The sequence below is a fragment of the Salvelinus sp. IW2-2015 genome, linkage group LG36, assembly GCF_002910315.2.
Source record: "Salvelinus sp. IW2-2015 linkage group LG36, ASM291031v2, whole genome shotgun sequence".
NCBI classification, from domain to species: Eukaryota; Metazoa; Chordata; class Actinopteri; order Salmoniformes; family Salmonidae; genus Salvelinus; species Salvelinus sp. IW2-2015.
The window spans coordinates 30,950,512-30,971,490 of NC_036875.1; the positions used below are offsets into that span (position 1 = coordinate 30,950,512).

The following is a 20,979-nucleotide window of genomic DNA, read 5'->3' on the forward strand; positions in this document are numbered from 1 at the left end:
TCATTTATCTTTGCTTATTTGAGCTGTTCTTGCCATAATATGGACTTAGCCCTATTTGGTAAAAGATTATCTTCTGTATAACACCCCTACCTTGTCACAACACAACTGGTTGGCTCAAAKACATTAAGGAAATAAGTTACATAAAAGTTCATTCCAAATTAAKTTTTAACAAGGCACACCTGTTAATTGAAATGCATTCCAGGTGACTGCCTCATGAAGTTGGTTGAGAGCATGCCAAGAGTGTGCAAAGCTGTCATCGAGGCTACTTTGAGGAATATAAAATATATTTTGGTTTGACACTATTTTTGGTTACTACATGATTCCATATGTGTTATTTCAGTTTGATGTCTTCACTATTATTCTACAATGTAGATAATATAAAAAAATATAGAAAAACCCTTGAATGAGTATGTACAGTTGAAGTCGGAAGTTTACATACACTTAGGTTGGAGTCATTAAAACTAGTTTTTCAACCACTCCACAAATGTCTTGTGTTATAACAAACTATAGTTTCGGCAAGTCGGTTAGGACATCTACTTTGTGCGTGACACAAGTKATTTTTCCAAAAATTGTTTAGACAGATTATTTCACTGTGTCCCAYTTCCAGTGGGTCAGAAGTTTACATACACTAAGTTAACTGGGGGTGGCAGCATCATGTTGTGGAGGTGCTTTGCTGCAGGAGGGACTGGTGCACTTCACAAAAGATGGCATCATGAGGAAGGGAAATMATATAGATATATTGAAGCAGCATCTCAAGACATCAATCAGGAAGTTAAAGCTTGGTTGCAAATGGGTCTTTCAAATGGACAATGACCCCAAGCCATACTTCAAAAGTTGTGGCAAAATGGCTTAAGGACAACAAAGTCAAGGTATTGGAGTGGCCATCACAAAGCCCTGACGTCAATCCTATAGACAATTGTGGCAAGACTCAAAAAGCGTGTGCGAGCAAGGAGGCCTACAATCCTGACTCAGTTACAACAGCTCTGTCAGGAGGAATGGGCCTAAATTCACCCAACTTATTGTGGGAAGCTTGTGGAAGGCTACCTGACACGTTTGACCCAAGTTAAACCATTTAAAGGCAATGCTACCAAATACTAATTGAGTGTATGTAAACTTCTGACCCACTGGGAATGTGATGAAAGAAATAAAAGCTGAAATAAATCACACTACTATTATTCTGAAATTTCACATTCTTAAAATAAAGTAGTGATCCAAACTGACCTAAAACCGAATATTTACTAGGATTAAATCTCAGGAATTGTGAAAAACTGAGTTTACATGCACTTTAGCCAAATACATTTAAACTCAGTATGTGTGTGTGTATTAAATGTACTTGATGCTTGAATGTATGCAAATATTCAAATGTATTTGACTGTGAGGCTGCTGGGACAAAACCCAGTTAGTCTCAATGCTGTGGTTCAGCTTTATTTTTGTTCCCTCAATTTCGCTAAAAGTGTATGCTTTCATTTAGCCTAGACAAACAGACAAGCCGTCTACTTCTGCAGATACATAATTCATTGTTACTAAACTCACTGCTAGCTATGTGCTTAAACCTATTAATTTTAGTCCTTAAACAGTGGCACAGATACAGCAACCTCARCACAGAGCCCTGAGTTTACCAATAAATAAATCACATCACTGAAGAATGTAGATGTCTCAAATGAGGCAGAACATCCAAAGCTCCAGGGATGACTCTGGAGAGCTGGCTCTGTGGCTGCTTCACTTGAGGGGGAGTGAATGATTGGAGCAGACCTGGGTTCAAATACTATTTGAAATGTTTCAATTACTTTGCGCTTTTGCTCCTGCCTGCCTGGAGTGCCAGATGGTAAGGGTTTGCAGTTTTAGGACTATTCTATTGGTCTTGTAAGGTCAATTAAGCAAAGACATGATGTTGATGATTTCAAATAATTTAATTATTTCAAATTGTATATTTGAACCCGTGTCTGGAATAGAGAGGCTGGCTCAGGGCTCTGGTCCCAGGAACACTACATCTCTGTTGGTCAGCGTATCCAGACGTCAGCCTTTATGATTATTGCTCTGGTTCTCTCCACTACTGACTAGGACAGTGCCAAGCCAGAGCCCAGAGAATGTTGTTACCATACTGAGCTGTGATTGGCTGGCTCCCTCGGCTTCATGATATTCTAGTTGAGTTCATACAGCTTCCTGTGGGGATATGTGTTTGACATCTTAGCTTTCCTCAAATTTCTCTGTCACAAGCTGTAAATTCAGAATGTGTTGTATTGACTCTCAACAAATGAGATGTCAAACTGCACTGAACAAAAATCTAAARGCAACGATTTTACTGAGTTACAGTTCATACACCGAACAAAAATCTAAACGCAACATGTAAAGTGTTGGTCCCATGTTTCATGAGCCAAAATAATATATCCCAGAAATGTTKCATATGCACAAAAAGCTTAATTCTCTAAGTTATTTTCAGKAATGCAACAGCTGAGTACGGAGTGGAAACATACAGAGTGGTCAGTCAGTAACATAGAGGTGGGTCTAAAMCATATGGTTGGTCTTAGTCTGTAATAATAACATTTGGGTGGATCCTTCCTCCTCAACTAGTGGCCTAGCCAGGAGTGGTTTAACCTGCCTGACTGGCTGGCCAGCTGCAGCCTACATTTAGCTACTAATCCCTAGCTGGCCCGTCAGGTCAGTGTCCCTTGTTATTATGCTGTCAATTTTCTTTCTTGCTTGGTCTTTTCATCCCTTACCAGTTGTCATGCCAACCCCTAGTGTCACATGACACCCTGCCCACAACATCCCCTCCTTGGTTTTGTGTTCCTGGGATTTAGATGGAATTATCTCATTACTGCAGGAAATATCAAACTTTTAACCATTTCAAGCCTTATTTTGCCCATGATCCCTTCTGATGTCATCCATCTGTTTTGATGAGCCAAGCCTAACAGACACAGTTTTAATGTAAATTTAGGCATGACATTTCCTCTGACTATACACATTCCCTTAAAGGTATTGCCTTTTTATATATTAGATCTAATTAGACTGTTAGACTGTCTGGATTATGATGCTTGGAATGAGAAACTATTTTATTTTCCTCTTTGGACTTGTAATTAACAAGTTCTGCAAGGAGACTTTTTAATTGTTTCTSTAATTAACTCATCACTGCCTAACTTTCATGCTGAACTTTAAAGAGCTAGCTTTGAAATTGCCCCTTTTTTTGGTATGTGAGGCGGGAGATTGTGAGACARCACTGCACACTCTTGTATGGGACTAACAGTCATATTTATTATCATCTGATTACTAGTATTGTTGGTCATACTTTGACTCTGGCTTTCAGTTAATAAGATCAATGGCCAGAGAGATCTTCCTGGTAAGACTAAAAAGGCCTTTGGCGGCCTCCTTAACATTGCCTTAATGGCTCTGTACACATCTGATGGCCATCTAACAGCAACCCTACAGTGTTTTTATTTTGCACACTCCATTTGTCTTTGTCCTCAGCTTCTCCACAAAGTGAATTATGCCTCCCATGTACTTTTCGGCTGTAGGTTGTGGTCTTGCCATGGAGAAGGTCTGGCTCTCCTGTTCTGATTGTGTTATATACCTTCCATTATAACAGAGAGGAGAAAGTGAAGAGGATCAGGAGTTGTTTAGAACCAACTGAAATTGCAGTGTGGTCAATGTAATGTTTGACTGATTACGTGGTGCTCTTTCAGAATGTAATAACTTTCGTCACCCACACACTGCAGTAAACATYGAGCTCAGAACATGTCAAATATGAAGTAGTTATGTATCATTCTTAACATTCTCCGAGCAGTAATTGCAAAGTGCATAAGTTCATGTTTTTCTGAATCGGAATGTAAAGGTATAAGATTTACTGTACATGGAGAATGCTCTAATGCTGTATTTAGACAAGGGAAACATCTCCCGGGTGGCGCAGTGGTCTAGGGCACTGCAACGCAGTGCTAGCTGCGCCACCAGAGTCTCTGGGTTCGCGCCCAGGCTGGGCTGGGTTCGCGCCCAGGCTCTGTCGCAGCCGGCCGCAACCGGGAGATCCGTAGGGCGACGCACAATTGGCATAGCGTTGTCCGGGTTAGGGAGGGTTTGGCCGGTAGGGAGGGTTTGGCCGGTAGGGATATCCTTGTCTCAGTATGTAAAAAAAAAATGTAATAAAATGTATGCACTCTACTGTAAGTCGCTCTGGATAAGAGCGTCTGCTAAATGACTAAAATGTAAATGTAAAATGGAAGCAAAAACCTTCATGCCAGTCGGCAAGGACAACAAGGCTAGAAAGACGGTAACGACAAAAGTAATCCAGCACGACGGTATGTTGCTATGGTGATTTCACTTAACAAACGGTGCAAATCCAACATCCGGTAGAAAACAACGCTATGGCAAAAGATATTAAATATTTGAACTCTGGCATGGCGACTGACGGCATTCACCGCCAGCCTCGACGGCATTTACCGTTGTGCTCTCATTGAAAGCGAGGACATCCGGTTTGCCATCTACCTCAAACCACGTAAACACAGCAGAAGAGATTGCACCGGCTATGCTAATGTTGCCAAGCTTACCAATTTTTTTCCTTCTGACTAAATCTCAGTTCCAATTCCTTGAATTCAGTGTCTGATATCAGCCATCACTATTGGTGAAGAAGTCTCAGAACGACTGCCCCCTCTCCTTGGAGCCACGGAAGTTCAAGACCGACCGCAGTACTGCAGGCATTGTTAGCAGAAAACAGGATCCCCCCATTATAGTGAATGGAAAAATTGCTATCTTCACGGAAATAAAAAATCAAACGTAATCACGGTACCAATAATTGCTTCAAATAGCCTTGTTTTTTAAATATTTTTTTTGCAAATATTTTTCTTTTAACTCTGCATTGTTGAGAATGGGCTCGTAAGTAAGTGTTTCACGGTCAAGTCACACCTGTTGTATTCTGTTCATGTGACCAAAAATTTGATTTGACGAATGTCCTTGAACTGATTTTATTTTAAAATCACACAGAAAAAGTTAGACGGATAATTAAGTTGCTAATGGCAGCCTGCAGTACCCTGGTCGGCCTTCAACTTGAGATACTCAATGAGGGGGCAGCACTTACCTAGCCTGCAAAGTCACTTCCTGGAGTAGTTCAAACTGCGCATGTTATGTCTCCGTGAGACACCATCTTAACAGACTTATGGTTTCAATGCGCTGTTGAGTCTACACATAGGAATGAATAGTGTCATGATCAATTGCTTTGTCCATTCATATAAACAGTAATTTCCCCCACCACCCTCTGCCCCTACATTCATCCATCTACCAGACACCTCTGTGGCAACTTAACCTTTGTTGCCCATCCACTGCTCAAAGCGTTGTTCTCCTACCACCGCGTCCCAGGATTCCACACATATTTCCTTAGCTTTTATGTCTCTTGTCTCTGTGCTTCCTCCACTCCGGTTTCAGCATGCCTAATTAAACGCAACATGATGGAATTCACAGCTGGGAAGAGCTGAGGGAGGCAGAAATTAAACTCCTCTCACCTCAGTGCTTCCCTGAGAGCAGATCTGGGCATGTTATCACTTTCAGACACCACAGCAGTATGCCCAACCTGAGATTGAAACTCTCTGAACATTACTCTATCTCCTACACCACTTGAGGAATCTAGCTAAACACCCTGATGGCAATCAACTCTTGTTCTTTCTCACTCTTACACTTTACGGTCACTTCTGCTTCTGAAGTCCCTCTCGTCTTTCTCTCTCTGTCACTCAGTCACTCAGTCAATCACTCACCAACACATCAGTATTGTGGTGATCTCTACTGTCACAAATGTCTAAACACTACTACTTACTGCATATCATACCCTGATGTCTTGTTTTCTCTCTCTGCAGACATACATCGGCAGTGTGGTGATCTCCATGAACCCATACAGGTCTCTGCCTATCTTCACACCAGAGAAGGTGGAGGAGTATCGCAACAGGAACTTCTACGAGCTCAGCCCACACATGTGAGTCCCTGGCCTAGGTCCTTCCTCCACCCGGTCTTTGTTAAGAGCCGTTTACCTCCACCCCACTGCTGGCATGTTGTTGTGTAGGTTGCATCTTTTTGTCAAAGTTGAGGCCACAAGCAACAAAGGCCCCCTGTTTTATAAAGACTTGATGTTTCAGGCAAAATGTCAAACACACAAGTGAACAGCATTGTTTGGTGCACACCATCAGAAATATTTGAGCCCAACAGAAACAATCCACATATCGGACAGTAGGTTGGTGGAGAGGTTTTGGTTTTGCCTCCTTTGAGTTCAGTTTACTGTTCCCTTTGTGATTTCCATGGACCAGTATGGTTGAACAACTACAGTTCAACCAAATGAACCAGTAATGAGATGGAGGACATGCTGTGCTGCTGACCTACACACTAGCCCTTGTTTTGGCATACAGACAGTTGGTTAGTGGGGGGCTGTGCCTCAGACCCCGTGTTGTGCCACACTCCAGCGGGTGGCTGTCTGTCCCTCCACAGCGGTGCCAGAACCAGCCCATAGGCCCTGCTACTCAGCCACAGTAAAACAAAGGAAAGCATTTGTCAATTAGCTTGCCTGCCTGCTGTCTCCCTGGGCTGCAGAAGACACTCTATGGCTCTCTAAGGGAGAGGGGGGCGAGAGAGAGGCCCTTTAGCTGTCCCAGCAATGACAGGCTTCTCACAGACAAACAAAAGAAAGGGTATTTTATTTACACTAGCACTTACACTCCAAAGGGCCTGCTCCTCTTCCAGAACCCCCTTTTTCTCTTCTTTCTCTCCAAATGCGGTAACTCGGTGACCGCAGATGTGTCCAGCTGTTTGCTTTTGGCAAGCTCCTTCCTGAATGTTTTCCACTCTGTCTCCAGACCCTATAGCTGTTCTGTTCACGGTCTTTCTCTCGCCTGCAGTTTCTTTTCCACCAGCGTCATCAGTCTTGTTTAAAATAAGTGCTCCAGTGAGGAAATACATTATTCAGACCACTTTTCCCATATTTTGTTACGTTAGTCTTATGCTAAAATTGATTCAATCGTTTTTTTCCCTCATCAATCTACACACAATACCCTATAATGACAAAGCAGCAACAGGTTTCTAGACATTTTTGCAGATGTATTACAAATACAGGCACGCCTGTATTTGGCGAGTTTCTCCCATTGTTCTCTGCAGATCCTCTCAAGCTCTGTCAGGTTGGATGGGGAGCTTCGAGGCACAGCTAGTCTCAGGTCTCTCCAGTGATGTTCGATCGGGTTCAAGTCCTGAGCGCTCTAGCAGGGCCACTCAAGGACATTCAGAGACTTGTCCTGAAGCCACTCCAGCGTTGTCTTGGCTGTGTGCTGTCATGACGTTGGCCTGTGGGTAAGGTTTATGACCCCCTCATAAATATCTTTCTCCCCTCTCTCGACTCTACTGAAGGACTCTTGAATAGCCTTTGTTAAACATAGAGAGTCTGGGAACATCAAACAAGTGGAGGGAAAGGAACCATATTTCTGTAGTAGAACCAGTTGAAAATATGCGTTGGTACTTAATGAATATAATGTCAGTTCGGTTGTCATCTGAGACATGACTGATGACAGGACGACAAACTGTATCTGGGGAAGTCTACACATTCACATGGAATTGTTGTGCAATTTAAATGTTTAAATATGACACTATTTGTGAAAAGAAATGTAATTTTAGCTTCCAAATGAGAGATTTGGGTTTTCATAAAGTTAGAGCTCTGCTCAATCAGTGGCCCGCCCCTGTGAAGAGACATGGGTTATAAACTACGAAACACACCCTTCTCTCCCTCCACCATATAAGCCCTTGACGAAAATGTAACTATCTGTTCCGAGGACGATAGGACGACGGTCCATACGTTGAAAAGGACTAACATGTCAACTACAGAACTAAGCCAACCTCAGCGTGAGCTTTGGTTGTGAATGGTATACACTTTGAACTCTTATTCACTAAAGAAGTGAGACATCCTAGCCGTTGAGTTAGCAACAGCAGCTGTAAACGTGGGCTAGGAAAGGACGGACGACTTATCCAGTCTAACACACAACGACAATACTACAACGAATCCAATTTACCACCAGACATTCTTCCGAGGCCAGGAAGATCTCTGTTGGCCAACACGGCCAGCATCTACGACCAACCTACCGAAGCGCCGCTCAGAGTAAATATTTATTGCATTTTCCTTTTCCAAATGGGCGGTAATTTAGAATGCATAAGACACTGTATTTACGATAGCATAACCTCTCCCTTTGTTCCCAGTCTTCCCGCTCTTTCACTCAAACCCAACCCCCTTTTCTTTGTGTAACCAGCTGTCATATCTGTTCCGTCTGCTAGGGACGTTTTCCTTTATGACATCATTTGTAATCAAGGTATGATTCATTCTGTGTATATGTAATTCTGTGTCATTAGTTAGGTATTTAGTAAATACATAATTAAACCCAATTTTGTATTGCTGATTCAACTTGTTAGCCAGGGTTCGTGAAGATAACCAAGAATTTACAACTTTCAGATGAGACTGAAATAAGGTGACGATTAATATTGACTGCTATTAATGTAAAATACAACTAGGTCTTTAAGAGTTTATTTGGAAGTTAACAGCTCTATAAACACTCTTTCGTGGTGCCCGAATTTCTAGTTAATTACATTTACATGATTAGCTCAATCAGGTAATATTAATTACAGAGAAAGGAATTTATAGAATAGCATGTTATATCACTTAATCCGGCATAGCCAAAGACACAACAGTGCTTAGGGTCGTTGTCTTATTGGAAGGTGAACCTTCGCCCCAGTCTGAGGTCCTGAGCGCTCTGGAGCAGGTTTCCATCAAGGACCTCTCTGAACTCTGCACTGCTCATCTTTCCCTCGATCCTGACTAGTCTCCTAGTCCCTGCCACTGAAAAACATCCCCACAGCATGATGATGCTGCCACCACCATGCTTCACCCTAGGGATGCTGCCAGGTTTCCTCCAGATGTGATGCTTGGCATTCAGGCCAAAGAGTTTAATCTTGGTTTCACCAGACCAGAGAATCTTGCTTCTCATGGTCTGTCCTTTAGGTGCCTTTTGGCGAACTCCAAGTAGGCTGTCGTGCCTTTTACTGAAGAGTGGCTTCCGTCTGGCCACTTTACCATAAAGCCCTGATTGGGTTCTTGGCCTCCACCCTGACCAAGGCACCCCCCTGATTGCAGTTTGGCTGGGTGGCCAGCTCTAGGAAGAGTCTAGGTGGTTCCAAATTTCTTCCATTTAAGAATGATGGAGGCCACTGTGTTCTTGGGGACCTTCAATGCTGCAAAACATTTTTGGTACCCTTCCCCAGATCTGTGCCTCGACACAATCCTGTCTCTTTTGCTCTGACATACACAACCTTTCAAAAGTTTGGGGTCACTTTTGAAATGTCGTTGTTTTTTAAAGAAAAGCACAATTACAATTTATTTAACCTTTATTTATCTAGGCAAGTCAGTAAAGAACATTCTTATTTACAATGATGGCCTAGGAACAGTGAATTAACTGCCTTGTTCAGGGGCAGAACATAAATTTTTACCTTGTCAGCTCGGGGATTTGATCTAGCAACCTTTGGGTTACTGGCCTAACCACTAGGCTACCTGCCGCCCCACATTTTTTTGGGTCCATTAACATAACATCAAATTGATCAGAAATACAGTGTAGATATTGTTAATGTTGTAAATGACTATTGTAGCCGTAAACTGCAGAAGTTTTATGGAATATCTACATAGGCGTACAGAGTTCCATTTATCAGCAACCATCACTCCTGACAATGGCACGTTTTGTTAGCTAATCCAAGTTGATCATTTTAAAAGGCTAATTGATCATTAGAAAATCCTGCAATTGTTATTTTTGAGTTCTATTACAGGCTCAAAATGGCCAGAAACAAAACTTTCTTCTGAAACTCGTCAATCTATTCTTGTTCTGAGAAATGAAGGCTATTCCACACGAGAAACTGAAGATCTCGTACAACACTGTGTACTACTCCCTTCACAAAATATAAAGAGTGGGAGGCCCCGGTGCACAACTGAGCAAGAGGACAAGTACATTAGTGTCTAGTTTGAGAAACAGACGCCTCACAAGTCCTCAACTGGAAGCTTCATTAAATAGTACCCATAACACACCAATCTCAACGTCAACAGTGAAGAGGCGACTCCGGCATGCTGGCCTTATAGGCCTTCCTCTGTCCAGTGTCGGTGTTCTTTTGACCATCTTAATCTTTTATTTTTATTGACCAGTCTGAGATATGGCTTTTTCTTTGCAACTCTGCCAGAAGACCAGCATCCCAGAGTCGCCTCTTCACTGTTGATGTTGAGACTGGTGTTTTGCGGGTACACACACAACCTGTTGCAGCATACATTGATCTTCAGTTTAAAGTATTTTCTGTCATTATACTGTACATGTACGAAGTTCCCCTTACTCAATCAATATCTGCCAATGCCATATCTGATTCTTTCTACAGTACATTGCAGTCTGCATTCAAGGTTGTAGTACTCAGCATGTTTTCAGCTCTCTTCAATTTTCTCACAGGTTAGTTAGAAAGATCTAATCTAGGCTAAAATGGTTAAGGTTGTCCTGACAGGGCTCAACATTTCTCATATCACTTGCTAGTCAGACTTAGTTTGTAGGCATGTTCAAAGTCCAGAGTTATACCATGGCAGGAAAAGTCAGTGGCTGTAAACACACATCCAACCTGATGCTAAGCTATTGAGCTAAGAGGAATAGATGGGGTATAGCTCAACATGGATACAAACCATTGTTCTCCTAGTATGTGTCCCAAATGGCACCCTATTCCCTACATATAATGCACTACTTTTGACCAGAGGCTCTGATCAAAAGTAGTGCACTATGTAGGGAGTTGGGTGCCATTTAGGGAAACGCCACTAGTTCGGTTTCAGCATAACGGATTAGTCCCTCTTTATTGGGGCGGTTTCTCTGAATGGTCCAGAAGTGGCTGTCTGTCATGGCCCAAACCAAACGCTTCATACATTGATCTTAATCCTCCTGTCCCTGTCAGACCATCTGAACCGGTCATTCCGTCTTTGTTTTGTTGACTAACCACCTGCTCTGTGTAACATGAGACCACCGAGTCCAGACCACTGCCACACGTCAAACCTGCCTGTCACTCCATTTCACCACGACTGAAAACTGAGGAAATGCCATAGTCAGGGTTGAAAATAGCTTGAAAAGTCAGTCACTACTACATCTCAGTTTTTGAGATTCTGTATGACACTTGCCACCCACCCTGAATGATTTTAAGGTATTGATAATACACAAGTTGGCTTCACCATTATTATCAATGACTTGCAGTATGAACATCTGTAGGAAATCAACACTGCTACCCTAGTTTATAGAAATACCCTAAAGTGGAAACCGCATCGTAGTCATCAACATTGTTGCATGTGCTATATTGACCATGCAGGCTGAACGCAAGTGTCTTGTGGTCGAGCAACAACATGCACTCAATGAGTGATAATAAAAATCACATTTAAGAAACCAAACATTCAAATACTGTTAAGACTACAGGCCTCCTCAAACTTCACGTACAGGAGCCAGCTGTGTGGCCTGAGGTTTAACAGGCTGTGAGGTGCTGATGACCAGGGTGGGCCATCCTAGTGGGAGGTGGTAGGCCACCACTGGTGTAGTCACACCTTTTTTAGTTTTATGACCAGTCCAGGGAGGGGAAAAGTGGATGTTTAGTCTAGAGGTCGACCGATTTTAATCGGAAAGGCCGATTTTAATTGGGGCCGATTTAAAGTTTTCATAACAATCGGAAAACGGTATTTTTGGACACCGATTTGGCCGTTTTTTTTTTTTTTTTTACACCTTTACTTAACTAGTCAAGTCAGTTAGGAACACATTCTTATTTTCAATGACGGGGCAGAGCGACAGATTTTTACCTTGTCAGCTCGGGGATTCAATCTTGCAACCTTACGGTTAACTAGTCCAATGCTCTAACCACCTGCTTTACATTGCACTCCACGAGGAGCCTGCCTGTTACGCGAATGCAGTAAGAAGCCAAGGTAAGTTGCTAGCTAGCATTAAACTTATCTTATAAAAAACAATCAATCAATCATAATCACTAGTTAACTACACATGGTTGATGATATTACTAGTTTATCTAGCGTGTCCTGCGTTGCATATAATCGATGCGGTGCACATTCGCGAAAAAGGACTGTCGTTGCTCCAACGTGTACCTAACCATAAACATCAATGCCTTTCTTAAAATCAATACACAAGTTTATATTTTTAAACCTGCATATTTAGTTAATATTGCCTGCTAACATGAATTTCTTTTTACTAGGGAAAATGTGTCACTTCTCTTGCAACATAGTCAGGGTATATGCAGCAGTTACGGCCGCGTGGCTCGTTGCGAACTGTGTGAAGACTTTCTTCCTAACAAAGACAGCCAACTTCGCCAAACGGGGGATGATTTAACAAAAGCGCATTTGCGAAAAAAGCACAATCGTTGCACGACTGTACCTAACCATAAAAATCAATACCTTTCTTAAAATCAATACACAGAAGTATATATTTTTAAACCTGCATATTTAGTTAAAATAAATCCAGGTTAGCAGGCAATATTAACCAGGTGAAATTGTGTCATTTCTCTTGCGTTCATTGCACGCAGAGTCAGGGTATATGCAACAGTTTGGGCCTCCTGGCTCATTGCGAACTAATTTGCCAGAATCTTACGTAATTATGACATAACATTGAAGGTTGTGCAATGTAACAGGAYTATTTAGACTTATGGATGCCACCCGTTAGATAAAATACGGAKCGGTTCCGTATTTCACTGAAAGAATAAACGTTTTGTTTTCGAGATAGTTTCCGGATTTCACCATATTAATGACCTAAGGCTCGTATTTCTTTGTGTTATTATGTTATAATTAAGTTTATGATTTGATATTTGATAAAGCAGTCTGACTGAGCGATGGTAGGCACCAGCAGGCTCGTAAGCATTCATTCAAACAGCACTTTCGTGCGTTTTGCCAGCAGCTCTTCGCWYTGCTTCAAGCATTGKGCTGTTTATGACTTCAAGCCTATCAACTCCKGAGATTAGGCTGGTGTAACCGATGTGAAATGGCTAGCTAGTTAGCGGGGTGCGCGCTAATAGCGTTTCAAACGTCACTCGCTCTGAGACTTGGAGTAGTTGTTCCCCTTTCTCTGCAAAGGCCGCGGCTTTTGTGGAGCGATGGGTAACGCTGCTTCGAGGGTGGCTGTTGTCGATGTGTTCCTGGTTCGAGCCCAGGTAGGGGAGAGGGACGGAAGCTATACTGTTACACTGGCAATACTAAAGTGCCTATAAGAACATCCAATAGTCAAAGGTATATGAATTTCAAAATCGTATAGAGAGAAATAGTCCTATAATAACTACAACCTAAAACTTCTTACCTGGGAATATTGAAGACTCATGTTAAAAGGAACCACCAGCTTTCATATGTTCTCATGTTCTGAGCAAGAAACTTAAACGTTAGCTTTCTTACATGGCACATATTGCACTTTTACTTTCTTCTCCAACACTTTGTTTTTGCATTATTTAAACCAAATTGAACATGTTTCATTATTTATTTGAGGCTAAATTGATTTTGATGTATTATATTAAGTTTAAAATAAGTGTTCATTCAATATTGTTGTAATTGTCATTATTACAAATACATTTTAAAAAATCGGCTGATTAATCGGTATCGGCTTTTTTGGTCCTCCAATAATCGGTATCGGCGTTGAAAAATCATAATCGGTCGACCTCTAGTTTAGTCTCCTTCACTGCACACCGTGTCTTGGGATTCAGAGGTGGTTCAATGATGCGGACTCTGTTATGGATTTTAGAAAGTCATTTTTTTTCATGCCTGTTTTGAATGGGATGCTGTTGAGAAAACAGTAATCTGTTCTAGCTCAGTTTGGCTCGGAAGTAAGCATTTTCCAACCATGGTGGTTGGGTTATTATTCTGTCTTAGTTTTAATATAATACACAAGATTAGGCAGTAAGGCATGACTGCTTCACCAGTCATTACGGAACGCCATGAAGTTATATACTGAGGCTTCTGTCCATTATTAGAGCCTGGCTCGCTGCATGTTTGCTGCTGTGGTTTCTAGAGAAAAGCCAAGCCCATCACTGTCATTTTATTATTGCCGGGCTAGCTACCTGCTCTGCTTTGAGGAAAAACTGTCTGCATATCAGTCAGAAGTTTGCTGGATGAATTTAGCACTGTTTCATGAGGGAGGTGTACGCTTTCCAGATTTTCCGTTCATTGGAAACTACCTGGATCCAGAGGAGTTTCAATCAAAGCAAGATCAAGATCAAACTAATTTCATGTAGTGCTTATGAATAGGCCTACTAGCATCAGATTGTTTTATGACAAATGTACATAATGTAATCTAATTGTCTAATTGTGAGTTTGAGCAATGATGATGTATAGATATCCAATTTGTTCTCAGAGGGATGTGTTAGGCTGGGACGAGTGTGTGGAAATGCAGTTCATTCGTAAAATATTGACACCCCTTGACTTTTTCCATATTTTGTTACGTTACAGCCTTAAATGTATTAAATAGTCCCCCCCTCATCAATCTACCCACACTACCCTATAATGACAAAGCAAAATGATATATATTTTTTGCAAATGTATTAAAAATAAAAAACATCACATTTACATAAGTATCCAGACCCTTTACTCAGTACTTTGGCAGTGATTACAGCCTCTAGTCTTGGGTATGACGCTACAAGCTTGGTACACCTGTATTTGGGGAGTTCTTCATTCTTCTCTGCAGATCTTCTCAAGCTCTGTCATGTTGGATAGGGAGCATTGCTGCACAGCCATTTTCAGGTCTCTCCAGAGATGTGGGATGGGTTTCTAGTCCTGCGCTCTAGCAGGGCCACTCAAGGACATTCAGAGACTTGTCCCGAAGACACTCCTCCGTTGTCTTAGCTGTGTGCTTAGGGTCGTTGTCCTGTTGGAAGGTGAACCTTCGCCCCAGTCTGAGGTCCTGGGCGCTCTGGAGCAGGTTTCCATCAAGGATCTCTCTGTACTTTGCTTCGTTCATCTTTCCCTCGATCCTGACTAGTCTCCCAGTCCCTGCCGCTGAACAAAATCCCCACAGCATGATGACCACCATGCTTCACCGTAGGGATGGTAACAGGTTTTCTCCAGACGTGACGCTTGGCATTCAGTCTTGGTTTCATCAGACCAGAGATTCTTGTTTCTCATGGTCAGTCCTTAACATGCTTTCTGGCAAACTTCAAGTAGGCTGACATGTGGCTTCCATCTGGCCACTCTACCAAAAAGGCCAGATCGGTGGAGTGCTGCAGAGATGGTTGTCCTTCTGGAAGGTTCTCCCATCTCCACAGAGGAACTCTGGAGCTCTGTCAGAGTGACCATTGGGTTTTTGGTCACCTCCTGGACCAAGGCCCTTCTCCCCCGATTTCTTAGTTTGGCATGGCGGCCAGCTCTAGAAAGAGTCTTGATGGTTCCAAACTATTTCCATTTAAGAATGATGGAGGCCCCTGTGTTCTTGGGGACCTTTAATGCTGCAGAGATTTTGAGTCTTATATCAAAGGGTCAGAATACTTATGTAAATATAAATGTTTTTTCAATTTGCAAAAATGTCAACCAGTTTTCTCTTTTTCGTTATGGGGTATTGTGTGTAGATTGAAACATAACATAAAAATAAAAGAAAACATTTAGAATAAGGCTTTAATTTAACAAAATGTGGAAAAAGTCAAGGGGTGTGAATATTTTCCAAATGCACTGTATGTACATGTATGCTACAACATTATCTTCCATATTACATCTCATTGGATTGACTAATCGAGGCGCAGATGTATGTCACAATGGAGCACAAACTCACAATTCAGTGGCTATGAACTCTGCAGCAGGCTTTAGGCTGTGACCAGGGAGGTGCTACAGTATGCTGATCTCTGAAGGCCTTGGCCCCAGACCCAGCACTGCAGACAGACGTGATCCGGTGAGCTCTCTCTTGCCTGCTCTCTCTCTAGCTCGCTCTCTCTCTATAGCTCTCTCTCTCTATAGCTCTCTCTCTCTCTATAAGCCTCTCTCTCACAGCTCGCTCTCTCTCTACTCTCTTCTCTCTCTCTTAGCTCTGCTCTCTCTCTATAGCTCGCTCTCTCTCTCTATAGCTCCTCTCCTCTATAGCTCGCTCTCTCTCTATAGCTCCTCTCTCTCTCTATAGGCTCGCTCTCTCTCTATAGCGCGCCTCTTCTCTATAGCTCGCTCTCTCTCTATGCACGTCGCTCGCTCTCTCTCTAGCTCGTCACTCGCTCTCTCTAGCTCGTCGCTCGCTCTCTCTAGCTCGTCGCTCGCTCTCTTCTAGCTCGCGCTCGTCTCTATAGCTCGTCGCTCGCTCTCTATTAGCTCGTCGCTCGCTCTCTATAGCTCGTCGCTCGCTCTCTATAGCTCGTCGCTCGCTCTCTATAGCTCGTCGCTCGCTCTCTATAGCTCGTCGCTCGCTCTCCTATAGCTCGTCGCTCGCTCTCTCTATTAGCTCGTGCTCGCTCTCTCTATAGCTCGTCGCTCTCTCTCTCTATAGCTCGGTCGCTTCGCTCTCTCTATAGCTCGTCGCTCGCTCTCTCTATAGCTCGTCGCTCGCTCTCTCTATAGCTCGTCGCTCGCTCTCTCTATAGCTCGTCGCTCGCTCTCTCTATAGTCGTCGCTCGCTCTCCTATAGCTCGTCGCTCGCTCTCTCTATAGGTCGTCGCGCTCGCTCTCTCTATAGTCGTCGCCCGCTTCTCTCTCTCTATAGCTCGTCGCTCGCTCTCTCTCTCTATAGCTCGTCGCTCGCTCTCTCTCTCTTAAGCTCGTCGCTCGCTCTCTCTCTCTTAAGCTCCGCTCGCTCTCTCTCTCTATACTCGCCTCTCTCTATAGCTCGTCGCTCGCTCTCTCTCTCTATAGCTCGTCGCTCGCTCTTCTCTCTATAGCTCGTCGCTCGCTCTCTCTCTCTATAGCTCGTCGCTCGCTCTCTCTCTCTATAGCTCGTCGCTCGCTCTCGCTCTCTATAGCTCGTCGCTCGCTCTCTCTCTCTATAGCTCGTCGCCGCTGCTCTCTCTCTATAGCTCGTCGCTCGCTCTCTTTCTCTCTATAGCTCGTCGCTCGCTCTGCTCTCTCTATAGCTCGTCGCTCGCTCTCTCTCTATAGCTCGTCGCTCGCTCTTCTCTCTATAGCTCGTCGCTCGCTCTCTTCTATAGCTCGTCGCTCGCTCTCTCTCTATAGCTCGTCGCTCGCTCTCTCTCTCTATAGCTCGCGCTCGCTCTCTCATGCTCGTCGCTCGCTTCTCTATAGCTCGTCGCTCTCTCTCTCTATAAGCTCGTCGCTCGCTCTCTCTCTCTATAGCTCGTCGCTCGCTCTCTCTCTCTATAGCTCGTCGCTCGCCTCTCTTCTCTATAAGCTCGTCGCTCGCTCTCTCTCTCTATAGCTCGTCGCTCGCTCTTCTCTCTATAGTCGTTCGCTCGCTCTCCTCTATAGCTCGTCGCTCGCTCTCTCTATACTCGTCGCTCGCTCTCTCTCTAGGCTCGTCGCTCGCTCTCTCTCTCTCTTAGCTCGCGCTCGCTTCTCTCTCTCATAGCTCGTCGCTCGCTCTCTTCTCTATAGCTCGTCGCTCGCTCTCTCTCTCTATAGCTCGTCGCTCGCTCCTCTCTCTATAGCTCGTCGCTCGCTCTCTCTCTCTAAGCTCTCGCTCGCTCTCTCTCTCTATAGCTCGTCGCTCGCTTCTCTCTCTCTATAGCTCGTCGCTCGCTCTCTCTCTCTATAGCTCGTCGCTCGCTCTCTCTCTCATAGCTCGTCGCTCGCTCTCTCTCTCTATAGCCTCGTCGCTCGCTCTCTCTCTATAGCTCGTCGCTCGCTCTCTCTCTATAGCTCGTCGCTCGCTCTCTCTCTATATCTCGTCGCTCGCCTCTCTCTAGCTCGTCGCCTCTCTCTCTATAGCCTCGCTCGCCTCTCTCTCTATAGCTCGTCGCTCCTCTCTCTCTCTATAGCTCGTCGCTCGCTCTCTCTCTATAGCTCGTCGCTCGCTCTCTCTCTCTATAGCTCGTCGCTCGCTCTCTCTCTCATAGCTCGTCGCTCGCTCTCTCTCTCTATAGCTCGTCGCTCGCTCCTCTCTCTATAGCTCGTCGCTCGCTCTCTCTCTATAGCTCGTCGCTCGCCGCTCTCTCTCGCTCGCTCGCTCGCTTCCTCGTTTTCTAGCTCGTCGCTCGCTCGCTCGCTCTCTCTCTCTAGCTCGCTCCAGCTCCTCTCTCTCTAGCTCGCTCGCTTCTCGTCTCTCTCTAGCTCGCTCGCTCTCTCTCTCTCTAGCTCGCTCGCTCTCTCTCCTCTATAGCTCGCTCGCTCTCTTCTCTATAGCTCGCTCGCTCTCCTCTCTCTAGCTCTCTCTCTCTCTCTCTCTTCTTCTAGCTCGCTCGCTCTCTCTCTCTATAGCTCGCTCGCTCTCTCTCTCTATAGCTCGCTCGCTCTCTCTCTCTATAGCTCGCTCGCTCTCTCTCTCTCTATAGCTCGCTCGCTCTCTCTCTCTCTATAGCTCGCTCTCACTCTATCGCTCGCTCGCTCTCTCTCATGAATGAGTTGGTTCACTTCATTGTCATTGCTGAGCTGCTCCAGAGAAACAATAGCAGCCCACTGATGATGTAGTTCTCACCATCTCAACCACCTCTGTAAATAACACTAACCTATCACTAACCTATATCTCCTCTAACCTATATCTCCTCTCTCTGGCTGTACCCAGAGAGAGGAGAATACAGTTGGATTTGGTTTGTTATAGGGCTTGGCGAGATGGGCAAAATATATCACGGTATTTAAAACAAAAAAAGAAGAAAAAAAAGACTGACAGTATTTTTAGTTTTTGAATAATAAAAGTTCTACATTTGCTTTGAGTAGTGAGTGATCCTAGGATGGCAACACATACATTCTAAGTGATTAATTAGACTTTCTCCATTCTGATTGTTTTATACTGTTCAATTCAACTTCAAATTTCAGCACTTTTATCATTTCTGCATTTCCTGCACTCAATTACAGTGGTGGAAAAAGTACCCAATTGTCATACTTTAGTAAAAGTAAAGACGCGTTTAATAGAACATTTCTCAAGTGAAAGTCACCCAGTAAATTACTACTTGAGTAAAAGTATTGTTTTAAATATACTTAAGTATCAAAAGTAAATGTAATTGATAAAATGTACTTAAGTATCAACATTTCAATATCTTATATTAAGCAAACCAGATGGCACCATTTTCTTGTTTTTTAAAATTGTATTTACGGATAGCCAGGGGCACACACCAACACTCAGACATAATTTACGAGGCAGTAGATGACCAGGGATGTTCTTTTGACAGTCAGTGAAGACACTTGCCATTTGGTCAGCGCATGTCCTGGTAATCCGTCTGGCCCTGCGGCCTTGTGAATGTTGACCTGTTTAAAGGTCTTACTCACATTGGCTACAGATAGCGTGACCAGTCTTCCAGAACAGCTGGTGCTGTCATGCATGTTTCAGTGTTATTTGCCTCGACGCGAGCATAGAAGTAGGTTAGCTCATCTGGTATGCTCGTGTCACTGGGCAGCTCTCGGCTCTTCTTCCCTTTGTAGTCTGTAATGGTTTGCAGGCCCTGCCACATCCAACGAACGTCAGAGCTGGTGTAGTGCAATTTGATCTTAGTTCTGTATTGAGGCTTTGCCTGTTTGATGGGTTGTCGGAGGGCGTAAATGGATTTCTTATAAGCTTCCAGATTAGAGTCCCGCTTCTTGAAAGTGGCAGCTCTAGCCTTTAGCTCACTGTTTGTTGCCTGTAAACCATGGCTTCTGGTTGGGGTATGTACGTACGGTCACTGTGGGGATGACGTCATTGATTCACTGATGTGGTGTACTCCTCAATGCCATCGGAGGAATCCCGGAACATATTCTAGTCTGTGCTAGCAAAACAGTCCTGTAGCTTAGCATCTGCTTCATCTGACCACTTAAAAAAAAAATTGATCTAGTCACTGGTGCTTCCTGCTTTAATTTGAGCTTGTAAGCACACTGCCACGTAGGGCTGCACGATATGGGCAAATAATCAAATAAAATAAAGACTTATTTTTAACGAAATGTTGCAATTGCGATTTCACTTGCAAATTAGAGCAAAACTGTTGAAATCATGGAAATAGAATGACTATTCTAATTCTATAGTTATTAGTGGGCACTTTGAATACAGTGTTTGAGATGACAATGAATGCCAAGGAGGAGTGATTGTGACAGGGTAGGAACTAGTGTTAAGTGTTTCCTTGGGGACCCTATAAGCTTTGGCTACATTGCATGTTCTCTCTTAGCTACTTCATGTAGCTAACATATTCTTGCTTTGCATATTCCTCTTTGATTTAGAAGATATTGTTACACAAACATGCTGATTTCGGTCTACACCATCACTGGTATTATCAGGCTGAATTAGCTAATAGTGTCATTATAGAACGCTAGTGGATTTATATTATGAAGCAAGTTGAAAACAGCATCGTTGTCATCAACATTGTTGCATGTGCTGCATTGACCATGCAGACTGTACACAAGTGTCTCGTGGTTGAGGAACATCAAATGCACTCCTTGAGTGACAGGGGGTGTGGCTAGGTCTGTGTGGAAAGTGGCACGGAGAAAAGAGTGCAGTAAACCATGAAAATGTACATTACATGTGGTGTATCACATTTAACAAACCAAACACTGAGGATGGCCCGGTGTCAAGAAGGGCAGCAAAGAAGCCACTTCTCTCCAGGAAAAACATCAGGGACAGACTGATATTCTGCTAGAGGTACAGGGATTGGACTGCTGAGGACTGGGGTAAAGTCATTTTCTCTGAATCCCCTTTCTGATTGTTTGGGGCATCCGGAAAAAAGCTTGTCTGGAGAAGACAAGGTGAGCGCTACCATCAGTCCTGTGTCATGCCAACAGTAAAGCATCCTGAGACCATTCATGTGTGGGGTTGCTTCTCAGCCAAGGGAGTGGGCTCACTCACAATTTTGCCTACGAACACAGCCATGATTAAAGAATGGTACCAACACATCCTCCGAGAG

The 20,979-nt window shown here is 43.7% G+C and overlaps 1 protein-coding gene across 4 annotated transcripts in view; it reads left to right on the forward strand.

The window, feature by feature from the left end:
- The window catches only part of LOC111959417 (unconventional myosin-Ib), a 151,688-nt gene that overhangs the window by 19,844 nt on the left and 110,865 nt on the right, over positions 1-20,979 (forward strand). For all 4 annotated transcript variants that reach the window (XM_023980940.2, XM_023980941.2, XM_023980942.2 and 1 more), the window contains exon 3: positions 5,835-5,950. In XM_023980940.2, the coding sequence (XP_023836708.2) occupies positions 5,835-5,950 (116 nt within the window). The remainder of the gene's footprint in view (positions 1-5,834; positions 5,951-20,979) is intronic.